The sequence below is a fragment of the Monodelphis domestica genome, chromosome 2 (assembly GCF_027887165.1).
Source record: "Monodelphis domestica isolate mMonDom1 chromosome 2, mMonDom1.pri, whole genome shotgun sequence".
In the NCBI taxonomy this organism is placed as follows: domain Eukaryota; kingdom Metazoa; phylum Chordata; class Mammalia; order Didelphimorphia; family Didelphidae; genus Monodelphis; species Monodelphis domestica.
Window position 1 is genome coordinate 383,826,395 of NC_077228.1, and position 13,881 is coordinate 383,840,275.

Consider the following 13,881-nt stretch of genomic DNA (forward strand, 5'->3'; position numbering starts at 1 on the left):
CATTTAGCGTCTCTCCTCGATCATGTCCCCTCAACCTCTGTAGTCAAGCAGTTGCTTTTCCTAGGTGTTTTTACTCCCTTAGTTTATCCTCTGCTTGAGGATAGTTTTTTTTTTTCTCGTAGATCTCTGCAGGTTGTTCAGGGACATTGTAAAGCCACTAATGGAGAAATCCATTACGTTCTCTTGTACCACAATGTGTCAGTCTCTGTGTACAATGTTCTCTTGGTTCTGCTCCTCTCACTCTGCATCACTTCCTGGAGGTTGTTCCAGTCTCCTTGGAATTCCTCCACTTTATTATTCCTTTTAGCAATTTGTTCAGCCATTCCCCAATTGAAGGGCATCCCCTCATTTTCCAATTTTTGGCCACCACAAAGAGTGCAGCTATGAATATTTTTGTACAAGTCTTTTTCCTTATTATCTCTTTGGGGTACAAACCCAGCAGTGCTATGGCTGGATCAAAGGGTAGACATTCTTTTGTCGCCCTTTGGGCATAGTTCCAAATTGCCCTCCAGAGTAGTTGGATCAATTCACAACTCCACCAGCAATGCATTAATGTCCCTACTTTGCCACATCCCCTCCAGCATTCATTACTTTCCTTTGCTGTCATGTTAGCCAATCTGCTAGGTGTGAGGTGATACCTCAGAGTTGTTTTGATTTGTATCTCTCTGATTATAAGAGATCTAGGACACTTTTTCATGTGCTTATTAATAGTCTTGATTTCTTTTATCCCACAAGTTTGTAGGACAAAATGCAGTAATATTTCATTCACCCATTTGTAGCCGAGACTACAGGAAGCTGTCATAGCATAAGAGAGGAAAAAGGACTAGATTTTTGTGTGATAGGGAAGTGTCATTCCCTTGTCTGATTTTTCATCATTCTCAGGGATAGGGGGAGCCAGGATGATAGCCAAACTTTGGTACTTGTCTGTGAGTATTTCACAAAGAGTGCGGATACAAGGAGTCCTACATCTTAACATATGTTAAGTGTCACAACCTCAATTCTCACACTAGGTTCAAGTCCTTTTGTATTGGCTTAGAAGTTCATCAATCCTACCTGGATTGGTTTGGTCCTTGTTGACCTTGTGCTTCTTGGCACTGTATAATGGCTCTTTTGTTCCCTTCTCCTGGAATCAGACACAATCATTAATCATAGTCCCATAACATTTATCAATAAATGGCAGGTTTCCATAGTCTAAAGCCTTTTGGGTAAATCTAAAATTCACAAAGTGGCTTGCCCAACTAGGGTCACACAGCCAGTATGTTTCTGAGACCAGACTGGAACCCAGAACTTCCCATTTCTAGACCTGACTATCTACTGACCTACCTAGCTACTGCTGTCCTATCTGTTTTTGTCATTCTCAGTGCCAGTCATAATGTTTTACATATAGTAGATATTCAATGAATGTTTGTTGAATTGAACTCAAAATATATGCAGGACACAATTTGATGACAGCAATAAGGAATAACTAGAGGGACAGTGAAGTATATTGGAGCTACTACTGAATTTTGCTTGTCTTCCAAAAATAGGGCAAGCCATGGCACTAAAATGATGACTTCTGAAGAGCTTCTGGGAATATATGGAAAGAAGAAATGGCAACACTTTACAGAGGACCCTTCAATGGTTTCTCGCTCAGGTATAACACATATATCCCAATGACCTGATGGTATAGGAGAGGCTAACTTTATTCTGGAGGCATTAGGGAATGTAGAAAGCAAGCACTGGTCTCTTTCTTGCCTAATGAGAAGAAGTGGCCACCATTGTATAATGTCAAGATCATTTAATTTAAATTTTAAAATTTAAATTAAATTTTAAAAGAGCTTTGTTTATATCTTCTTTCTTTTAAGTTTACTTCAAATTAATCTAATAGCTAGAATGTTTATCTCCAGTAATTGGAGTGTTTGTTATCTGTAGAAATAATGCTTACCTTTATTTAAGAAAAATTTTTTCCATTTATTTTGAATTTCTCTCTCAGTAGATTTAAATGTTGCTATTGCATGATCCCCACAAGGTGTCACTCTTTACTCAAATTAACCGCTCTTGCTTAAACATCACAACCATTATCACTTCGTAATGATTCTGCTTATCTCTGGTACTTGAATTCAGGAGTATATTCTGTTAGAGCTGAAACTAACCTCGGGGGATCTTAAGCTAGTCTAATTTTACTGGAAGGAAACTGAAACCATGTGTGGTTTTGACTCACTCAGGATCATATAGATAATAATTATCAGAGATGGATTTTTAAGACAGATCCTTAGCAGCAGTAACCTTTCTGTTGTTTCATATTTAGAACTGTGCTGGGATTAGTTGTAAGATTTGCCTTTTAGGGGTGAGGTAATGATTTTCTTTGGATAATACTCTTTAGAGTTAGATATAGGCAGGTTTTGATTGGTGGGGGGCCTCTACTAGTTTAGATTTATAGAATATTAAGGAAGATAGAGTGCTTTTGTTCAGATAACTGCCATATAATTACTTACCTATATACAGTTTATATCCTTGGTAAGTAGGTTGAATCTCAAAATTCCCCAAGAGGTTCTTATTTAGTAGTAATAGTAGCAGCTAGTATTCTTAAAAGGCTTTAAGCTTTACAAAGCTTTTTATATATTTATTTGATCTGCATAGTAACCCTGTAAGGTTGGTGCTGTTATTATTCCATATTATATATGTATATGTATATATATATATATATACATATATTCATGTAAATACACACACACACAGGTATCTCTTCCATAGCACAGAGATTAGGGATGTGGCACTCCCATGAGCTGAAAAATCCATCTAAAATTTTCTGACCCCTATATACTGAGAAGAAGAATGAATTTTTTCCTTGTCTTTTATGGGGTGTTTATAATAAAAGAAATTATATCTATTTATAGTATTAAAAAATAAAATATATGGATATGATGTAACACAATATACATACATTTTATGTATTTCTGAGTTTCTAAATCTTTTCTTTGTTATCTGTAGCTTCTGCAAAATTTCCATTTAATTTTTTATACTGACCCATGACCTATTTAAACCTTAGTGGGGAAAGTCATGTGGACATGTGTGTTTTATATTATGTTCCCCATTTATATAGTATGACAGGCTAAGGGGCTTCTTGGTTCCCTTGACTGACTCCATCCCCATTGGGGCTCCCTGATGTGGGATGCTCTCTTCCCTGGGTCCTCTTTTCTCTCTGTGTGCTGTCACTCCAGCAGCAGGCATGCATGCTGCTCTTTTATCTGTGCAGATGAATCCCAGATCTGTCTCTGTGGAGATCCCTGAGCTGTAGTGTAGAACTGCCCATTGCTAGTGGAAATTTCACACTAGACGTTTCACAGAAGTCTTCCATTCAATGTGTCCACAACAGAACTCAACCGTCTCCCTTGTGCCACTCTTTCTCTTCTTCCATAGCCCCCTTCTTCTATCCAACTTCCAGGGACTCGGGTTCATCATGGGGGCATCCCCTAGACTCCTCCACCAATCTAATCATTGCTGTACCTCTTACATACAATTCCTCCTCCTTCACCTGGATTCTTACCACCACCTCCTAATGGTCTTCCTGCCCTGAATTTCTCAGCATTCTTGGTCCTATCTCCACACTGCAGCCAAAGGAATTTTCCTTAGGTGAGAATCTGACTGTGGGACCCCAGCCCTCCAGCCACCTTGGCTTTCTCTTGCCTCCAGGGTAATAAACAAGCTCCCATTTAGTTTTGAAAGACTCGTACCACTCCATGCCAGGCTGTCTCCTCAGCCTCCTGGTATGTGACTCCTGAGCCTTCCATCCACTCAGGCCTTTTCTCTGTTCTGCACTCTCACAGCAGGCTCTGTGAGCCATGCTGGTGCCTTTCCACCAGCTGTCTACACTGTCTGTACCTTGACCTACCCTGTTCTGATCCCTCCCTTGGATCTTATATTCAACACAATATGCATATTACATGCATATTAAGCATTGTAATAGAATGGATAATCTGTAATTATTTCTTGTTGCTGTAACTAGGTACTCTGGCTTGTGACTATGACTAGATTGCTGCTACTAGGGGACACATCTGAGGACTGCTCAGTTAAGATGGGGATAGGTGTACTTTGAGTGACACTGAGAGATACTGCTAGAGAGATGCTGCTACAAGGGAATGCTCTGGGGTTTGCCCATAATCTCTATTGATGGCTGATGGGTCAATCTATTTCCTAATTTCCTCCTCCCTTCACTCCCAGATCCCACACACTCCCTCACCTCATTCCCTTCTTCTAGCCTCTCCCTCCCAGTTTCTTCTTGAAGCTTGTGGCTTCGCCCCTCCCCCCCGAGTGGCCTATGAAGATACTCTTGTTTTCTTTCTCAGGTAAGGGGTTTATTGAAAAACAACAGGATAGAGAACTGAGGAAAGAGGGATGAGGGTTTCCCTAATTTATAATAAGGGATAGGAGGAATTTGGGAAATCAGTCCATTCACAACTGTGACAGAGGGACAGTCAGAGAGATGGAGGACAACTATTATTCTTCTTTTCTTCTCCACAAAGCCACCAAGGTCTCTCAGCCTAATTTCAGAAGCCCCCCTGAAGGGTCCTTCAGCCTGGGACAGAAGTTAATGATATGATCAATTCAGCTTCTCCCTACAGCCAGGGTTGCCTCCTTTCTTGGTCAGTCACCCTCCAGAGAGAGCAGAGGTTTCTCAGTTTCTCCTGACCAGCTCAACTGCCTCCTCCAGGAACATTCTGTTTGGAATCTTCACCTTGATTTTGCAGATCAGGTCCCCAGCTTGGTTTTCAAGCCTGAAGTTCTCTCTTTCTGGCTTGCCTCTATCACAGCATGTATACACATTGAGTATGCATATACTCTTAATACATTTATTAACTATATGTATGTTGTATATATATTTTATATGTACTTGTCTCTATTAGAATACAGGCTCAGTCTGAGTGGAGATCTTTTTGTTCTTTTTTACTTGTCTCTATCTTCAGGGCCTAGCACAGAGCCTGACACATAGTAGGTGTTTAATAAAACAACTTTTGGTTGACTTGGTGAGAGTCAAAACTTTTAATATGATTGGAACTCAAGCCATTATAATTCTTCAATTATCCAATAGGACACTTATCTATCCCATAGACTACTTATTATAAGTTTTATTGTTAGAAAAACTGAAGTACAAAGATATTAATTTTTTTTTTTGGTGGTATAGTTGAGTAGGACTAGCTTGGTGGCACAGTGAATAGAGAGCTGGGCCTGGACTTCATTCTTTTTTTTTTTTACTGAGTATGGAAAGTTTTAATTTTTCTCCTTTTATTCAATGCAGCAATAGCAGGGAAACAATAGTCTCCATTCTTACTTTTTTTTTTTCAGAAACTTTCAAATTGTAATAGCATACAAACTTAGAGCTCACCTGGGACAAAACAGTAATTCTCTGCTCCTAGTTGCTATAGGTCCTTTTCTCTCAACCACAGGATGCTTAAAAAAGAAGCCAGAGTCAAAATACTGACATTCCAGTGCCACTGGACCTCATTCTGAATTCTAGTCTGGTCTTGGAATCTCTAGTAGTGGTACCCTGGGCAAATCAAATTAAAAAATTAACCCCATTTGCCTCAATTTCCTCATCTGTAAAATGAACTGGAGAAGGAAATAGCAAACCACTTCAGCATCTTTGCCAAGAAAACCTCACATGGGGTCATGAAAAATTGGGCATGACTGAAAATGACTGAACAACAAATAGTCAAATCATCCAACTAGAAAGAAAATCTATGCCAGCAAGATGATATAAACTAGGCCACTCATAATCCCTTTTAAAATCATAAAGTAACTGTGTTGTGCTCATTAGAGGACAAAGTCTTGGAGTTTTCCTGTTTTATTTGTTTTTTAGAAGTGGCCATGGTTTTTGTTAAATCTCTTAAATCCATATTAGTACCCCTGACAAACCAGATAAACTAAAATGGACTGAAGAGAGTTGCTATGGAAAATTAAGGGGGCAGCTAGCTAGAAATCCAGGCCTAGTGAGAGGAGGGCCTGGGTTCATATGTGTCTCTTTGTAGACCCTGGGTGAGTCACTTAACCCCAATTGCCTAGCCCTTGCCCATTTCTACACTGGAAGTGATACTTAGTATTGATTCTAAGACAGAAGGTTAAAAAAAGGGTAATAAAATAAGCTTGATTGTGGACAGTATTACACATGGAATGCCTTTGGGATATCTACACAGATATCTTGTATAAAATGTGGATGTGGAACTGAGGAGAGAGATCAGGGCTAGACATAGGCATTTGTGAGTTATCTGCATAATTGTAGTAATTGAAGCTCCAGGAGTTAAATGAGACTGCCAGGTATATAGACTTCCCAGAGTTGGGAAGAAGGAAAGGAACCCTCTCAAAGGAAACACAAAAGATACACTTAGAATGTGATGTCCTAAAAAGACAAGGAGGAATAGACTACCTAAAAGAGGAGGTAGTAAGCAGTGTCAAAAGCAGAAGAAATTCAAGAGAATGATGGATGATGAATGGCTACTGATGTGCAAAAGGAGGAATCTATATTGTCTCAACTGTAAAATAAGGCTGAGTTGTCTATGATACTTTTGAGAGTAGTTTGGGAAAGCCTGTGAATAGACTATCTGGTAATTTCATTTGACTGCCTCCCTCCTTTATTGAGACAAGTAGCTCTTGTCTTGAGGACAGGAACTGCTTCATTTTTATTTTGTATCCTAAGCAATTAGCACAGGGTCCAGCAGAGATATTTAACAAACTGCTTCTTTGCTTGATTGATTGAAGATGAAATAAGTTGAAGAGAGATACTGCCATGATGTATGTGTGTGTGTGTGTGTGTGTATGTTTGTATTTAAAGAATATTAACACTGATTGTAGAAACTTCTGGCTATTATAGATCAGATTTTACTTGTTTTAGGATTTTAGGTTTGTTACAAGTTTGAGTAACTTAGTTACAATTTTAGAAAAATAACATTTTACTTCTCTTTGCATAATGTGCTTTTGCTTTTGTTGGTTAGTCAGTAAAAGCACTTTCTATATACCTGGCACAGCACTAGGTTCTGGGGTTACAAATAATAAAAAGGACACTCTCTACCCTCAAAGAACTTATAATCTAATGATATGGCAACATGCAAAAAAGAAACTTAAAAATGAGGGGGAGTACGCAGTTCCTGGGCATGATTGAGAAATCCAAAGAAGATTTACATGTCAAGTGACCAGCTTGTTCATTGAGTCTTCAGGGCTAGACATTTCCTTAGAAGTAATAAAGCCTTCAGTGGAATAATTTCAACATGGAAAAGGAGTGTGGTCTGTCTAGAATTTAGTGTCACTGAGCCACATTTTCTTGTATTTGGTACAAGTCAAATATCCATGTTGATACCCAATTAACAAATAACTCATTTCTTTTTTTTACTGTTTTACCAGCAAAATATTATTTCTATGACAACTATTTTGACCTTCCTGGAGCCCTTCTTTGTGCCAGGATTGTAGATGGCTTATCCGAGGTAAGTGCTGAATCAGAGCCTATTTTTTTTTTTAATATTCCATCTTTGAATGTAACTTTATAGAGCTATTGATTCCTTTTGATGTGAGGTTTTATCATTCCATTTAATAGTAGCATTTTTTCTTTTGTAATTTTAGTAGTGATTGAAGAAGACAAAAACTGAATATTTTTTGAACACTTTTGGAGAGATTAAATAGTAATTTCCTTGTCTGTGCTTTTTTTTTCCCCCCAACCATAGTGAAGTTAATTTCCAACAGGGGGTGCCGATGTTTAGAACAAGAAAATAGAAAGCTATGTAGTTTGACTTGGTATTTTTTCATAATTTCTTGACTATAATAAAATGTGTAAAGGTAATTCAGAATATACTACATATGCTTATACTTTTTAAATGAGAAAATAAAAAAGTTGTCTTAGAATCATAGGATCATAGAGTTAAAGCTGGAAGGAACTTTCAAAAACCTTCCTTTTACAGATGGGGAAACTAAGGCTGAGTATGGTTCAATGACTTTAAAGTCATGTAGTCAATAAGTGTCTGAGGAAGAGTTGAAACTGAGGTCATTCTGACTCAAAACTCAGTCTTTTACCTACTTGTACCACTTAAAAAATACACTCTTTTAAAAGCAGCATTTAATAAACTATGATAAATATCTTAAAAGAAGCTTATTTCATACATTGTCAGAGTTGGAAGAGACCTCTGGGGGCTTTAGACCAACCCATACCTTTTTTTTTTTTTTTTAATTTTAATATTATTTTATTTGGTCGTTTTCATACATTATTCACTGGAAACAAAGATCGTTTTCTTTTCCTCCCCTCCCCCCCCCCCCCCCCCCCCCCCCCCGCCTTTCCCTCTCCCATAGCCGACGCATGATTCCACTGGTTATCACATGTGTTCTTGACTCGAACCCATTTCCCTGTTGTTGGAGTTTGCATTATAGTGTTCATTTAGAGTCTCTCCTCAGTCTTATCTCCTCCAACCCTGTGGTCGAGCAGTTGCTTTTCAGCGGTGTTTTTACTCCCACAGTTTATCCTCTGCTTGTGGGTAGTATTTTTTTTTTTGGATCCCTGCAGATTGTTCAGGGAAATTGCATTGATACTTATGGAGAAGTCCATCACCTTCGATTGTACCACAATGTATCAGTCTCTGTGTATAATGTTTTCCTGGTTCTGCTCCTTTCGCTCTGCATCACTTCCTGGAGGTTGTTCCAGTTCACATGGAATTCCTCCACTTTATTATTCCTTTTAGCACAATAATATTCCATCGCCAACCTATACCACAATTTGTTTAGCCATTCCCCAATTGAGGGGCATCCCCTCATTTTCCAATTTTTGGCCACCACAAAGAGCGCAGCTATGAATATTTTTGTACAAGTCTTTTTGTCCATTATCTCTTTGGGGTACAAGCCCAGCAGTGCTATGGCTGGATCAAAGGGCAGACAGTCTTTTATCGCCCTTTGGGCATAGTTCCAAATTGCCCTCCAGAATCAACCCATACCTTTTAAAACATCCCAGACAAACAATCAGCCAGTTCTTACTTGAAAATCATGAATAAAGGGTAAAGGTCTTTAAAAAAAATCTATTATATTTTATATTATGCTATTTTTTAGTCACTTGGAATCTGCTTTCTTTTCCTTTCTTTCCCACTTCCACTTCCAGTAAAAAAAGAAAAATAAAACCTTTGTTACAAAAATGTATAGTCAAGCCAAACACATTTCAGGGTTAGCCATGTCCCTGTCCCTTCAACCCCCCAAATCTATCTTATTCTGCCCTCTAAGACTTTCAACCAGGAGGTAGGTAGCATGTTTCATAATTAGATGACTGGAATCTTGGTTGGTTATTATGCTGATCAGAGTTCCTAATTCTTTCAAAGTATATTGTCTTTATCGTATTGCTTTCATTTTAGAAGCTGTTTTCACTCTGCATCAATTCATAGAAATCTTCCCAGGTTTCTCTGAAACCGTCCCCTTCATCTCACCACACAGTCATATCTTATCATATTTATATGTTCGTTTGACCATTCCTTAATTTATAGATTCCCATTCTTTTCCTCCTAAAAAAGAGTTATAAACATACAAATCCTTAGGATTTGTTTTGCTTAGGAATATTTTAGTGTACTCAATCAACTCTGTGTCTATGTATTCTTGAAGGAGATTCAAGTGTGCACCCCTCTCCCCATCTCCTTCTCTTGTTTGTGTAAATATCTGCTTCTCACTCAGATTATAGGAGATAATCCCCTTCCTGCCTTTGGTGAATTCCTGCTCTTTTCATTCTTCACTTAAGGTAACAGAACCAGTCTGATGCCTTGTCTATTTAAACCTCCCCACCCCCCACCATGACCTTAGGGATGATAGAGTTCATAGGAGACATGTGGGGGGTCTTCATATTCAAGAGCAATTTATCTTCGTTCAGCCCCTTTTATTTTTTCCTTCACTCCTATGTTTGAACTTCATAGTTTCTACACAGTTCCGATCCTTTTTGTTGAATCTGTGCCCAAGCTATGGTTTTCTTTGAGATTTTTTTAGATGTTTGTAGTCATTGACTCCTTCTGAATTTGTGTCTACTGTCTTTGGCATCCATTGTGTAGAATTCTTTTTTCTTTGCTCACTCTCCCCTCCCCAGTCTGCTTCCTTACTTAGAAGTGATATTAGGGCCGAGCTTTGCACACTTCTGAAGGGAAGGCTTGGCCTGGTCCTGTTGCCACTTTCTTGAGATGTCATTCCAGGATTTGGGGGCCTGTAAGTTCTCAGTGCCCACAAAATGATGTGATGCTCAATTGCTGACCTTCTGTGTTAACATCAAATTCTTAACAACTAGCCTTTAAGTTTTGTTTTTCAGTGAGTTCTGCATTTGTGTGACTACTCTTATCTAGCACATATTTTTCTCCATCTTGTACATAGACAAATAGATTTGTCAAATGCTTTGCTGACATCTAGCAAGCTGACTCTACAATATTCCAGGGATCTAGTGACCCTATGGAAGCAGGAAATAAGGCCAATTTGGCATGACTTGCTCTTTCAAAAAAAGCGATGTACTACATCTTAATATATTTCTGATTTTTCTACAAAAAAGATCCCCTTTCTCTTCAAATCCTTCAGATAGAATCCTTATTTTAGGAGGACAGCTGGGTGACTCAGTGCCTCGCCTCCATCTTATTTTTACAGATGAGAAAACTGAAGCAAAAAGGGATAATTGACTTGGCCAGGGTCACACAGCTAGAAAATGTCTGAAGCTAGATTTGAACTCATGAAGATAAGTTTTCCTGATTCCAAGCTTAATGCTCTCTCTACTGAGCAACCTAGCCAGTTCTATTTGAGAACAAAGAACATACATTTTTGGTAGCTACCATTAGCAAAGTTATGACACTCTCTTTAACTCTGTTCAGCAGTGGTTCAATAGGAGTGGAAGTAGTAAATGGTGGAAGCAATTCGGGTTTAGGTTTGGAATATTGCTGTGTTATATAAAAAAAAACCCCAATATATCAGAGAATCCTGGGAAGTTTTACATGAACCAATGCAAAGTCGTGTCAGTAGAGTCAGGACTATAATAACTTCAATGTAAAATTAAACAGCAACAACACAACTAAATTCTGTGAAATTATAATCAAGCTGGGCCTCTTCTTTGCAGTTGGGGATCCTGGTTATTAGGGCCCTGCATATAATGGCAAATAGTTGATATATTGGTTAGTTTTCTCCTTTTTTTTTTTAAGTATTTGTTATAAGTCAAAAATCCTCTGAATTGTCTAATTTTATCTCCAGATCCTCTGGGAGGGGGGAGTAGGGAGGAATATAATATGAAATGTATGGTGATGCAGAAACAAAAAAGATCAATAAAAATATTTTTAAAAGAAAGTCAGAGCTAGGAAGTAAATACATGATTAAAAATATGGTATCCAAGAATGTGATTTAGAATCCTAGCCTGAGGGTTAAAATAGTTATGATGGGCTCTTGACTGCTAGTATGGAGCATACTGTGAAGATTAAACTTAACTCTCCCCTGATTATGAAGATTAAAATTGTAACCCCTGCCTCTTTTTTAGATTTAATCACCAAACGTGTAAATACCCTACTTAAAAATTGATTATGGAGATCTGCTCATTTTTAGATTTAATCACTAAAAGTGTAAACAAGTATAAACACTTAGTCTTTAAGTGGGAGGTCTTCAATATGATGAATCAGAATTAAACTAACTGCCTCTGGGCAGTCTTAAAGCAAAGCTTCAACTGTGATTGGTAGATATAAAACTAGAAGACACAGGAAGTGATGCAAAAGAAGCATCTTTAAAAGGAGCTGTCACTTCCTATGAGGGACAGTTCTTTATTCTTTGGAAGTAGAGACTGGAGGTCAGTTCTTCATTCTTTCAAAGTGGAGACTGGAGACAATTCTTCATTCTTTGGAGTGGAGACTGGACCTGGGACTTTGTTCCTGGTGAAGCTGTTCTAAAATCTCTTCCTTTGAACTGACAAGTGTTCAGTGAAAAGCTGACTCTTAACTACTGGATTTTCAGAAAAAAACTAACCTCAGGAGAGACTTACCTCTTGAGAGAAACTTCTCCAGGTTCTCAGCTTTTCCAAGGCCCAAGGACTAACTCTTGCTGCCCAGGTTGAGCCTGGGGCCTGAGTAAATTACTTAGTGCTTAAGCTAGATATCTTGCCCTATCCTCTCTGATTTTTTTACTTCACTCTTTCTACATTTTAAAATAAATTGTAAATAAATATCTTTGGAATAAATTAAATTCCTGGTAATGACACTCTTAAATAATCCAGTCTAATCCTTTCAAAATTAACCCTTTTCCCCCCTTACAATGCCCAGTAAAAGACTAGCAAAAATATATTTATCTTGACTCTTGCCTCTGTAATCAAAAGGGAGAAAAATGCCTGTAATTACCTGAACCCAGTTAGATCCCTTGGATAGTTAGCTATAACACAAGAATAGCAGTTAAAGGCACTCAGCAAGTTACCAAAAATAAATAAATAAACAAACAAATGCACAAATAAACAAATGAATGAATGAATAAATAAATAAACAGAACCTATAATCTCAGATACCCATTATGCATATGCACACAGTACAGGAAGTAAGCAAAGAAAACTAGAGACCTAAATGCAAAAGGCTAACTTTCACCCTGAGTATTATTGAGATCTGGTGTGGTAGGACCCATACCTGGAATATAAATCCAGAAAGGCATAGATTATCAGAAGCAACAGAATAAATAAAGACATTTAGGGTAACACTGAACAACGGTGTAAAGAGATCTATTGACCTAAGGTCTCTAGCAATAAATATGAGGGGGAGAAGATGAGGGAGAACATATGTATGAATATCAACAGAGAAGGAAACAAAAGTAATATTGTTATGGGGGTATACTATGGACCACCAAGTCAGAGAAAGAAAATAGGGAAGAAGTTCAGGAAATAGCTTTCAAGCCTGACAGAGGCATGATTTATTGATGATGCCAAAACTTTATCCAGACATCTGCTGGAGCTCTCTCTTTGCCAGAAAAGGAGCAGCTAATAACTTCTTGGCTTGCCATAATGATTCATTTCATTCTTTAAAAAAAATTGAAGTAGATGAGGTGAGCTGCTAGTAAAGGCCTGATTCTGACCAACAAAAAATGAAATGGCAAATGAATTAAAAACAATAGGAATATTGATGGTAAGAGATAACTCCTTATTGTAATTCATGATAGAGAAGAAAAGGAAAACCAAGCATATGTGACACATATTCTGAATAGGGGGAGTGCAGATTTCAAATGGTTCAATGAAAGGGTGAGAAGGATTCCACAAACTTAAAATTCTGTAGAAGAAGTCAACCAAGAAAGAATTACAAAGCTCTCAAGAATGACATTCTGAAGACAAAAGCAATTCTGAGGAATAAAAAAGAAGGAAATTTTTTAGAGAGCTGTGTGAACATAAAAGGGATTGATTGATCTAATTTAGCTTTTTTTTTTTTTTTAATCAGACCATAAAAGGAAAGCTGCTTAATAGGGGATGAATGAATGAGTGTAACAATAGTTGACTGAGAATAAAGTCAGGAGCATTGAAGTTTAGAAATACCCTAGCAAGGAAAACTAAAGTACTTTAAAAAAATATTCTGTAGAAAAGATGATGATCAAAGAGATAAGACTCTTACCTCTGTGTCGATGTGATAACAAAAATGGAGGAGGAAGGAAAGAAGAGAAAAAGGGGGAAAAAAGAATTTATTAAGCACTTACCATATACCAAGCACTCTGCTTAGTCCTGGGAATATCATAAACATAAATATAATCCCTGCACTCTGGGAGCTTAGAGTCTAATGGGAGAAGATAAAACAAATGGGAGCTAATGGTGGGGAAAGGGGAGCAATGAAGGTAATTGAAGTCAAATCTTATTTCATTTCTATCTTTTCTGCTATCTGAAACTCAAGATAAATAGATAATAAAAGAATCACTGCCTGTCCT

At 37.8% G+C, this 13,881-nt stretch overlaps 1 protein-coding gene across 1 annotated transcript in view; it reads left to right on the forward strand.

Moving 5' to 3' along the window:
• The window catches only part of NT5DC1 (5'-nucleotidase domain containing 1), a 266,402-nt gene that overhangs the window by 11,641 nt on the left and 240,880 nt on the right, over positions 1-13,881 (forward strand). Inside the window, exons 4-5 of the mRNA XM_007484456.3 lie at positions 1,527-1,633; positions 7,372-7,451. Coding sequence (XP_007484518.2) covers positions 1,527-1,633; positions 7,372-7,451 — 187 coding nt within the window. The remainder of the gene's footprint in view (positions 1-1,526; positions 1,634-7,371; positions 7,452-13,881) is intronic.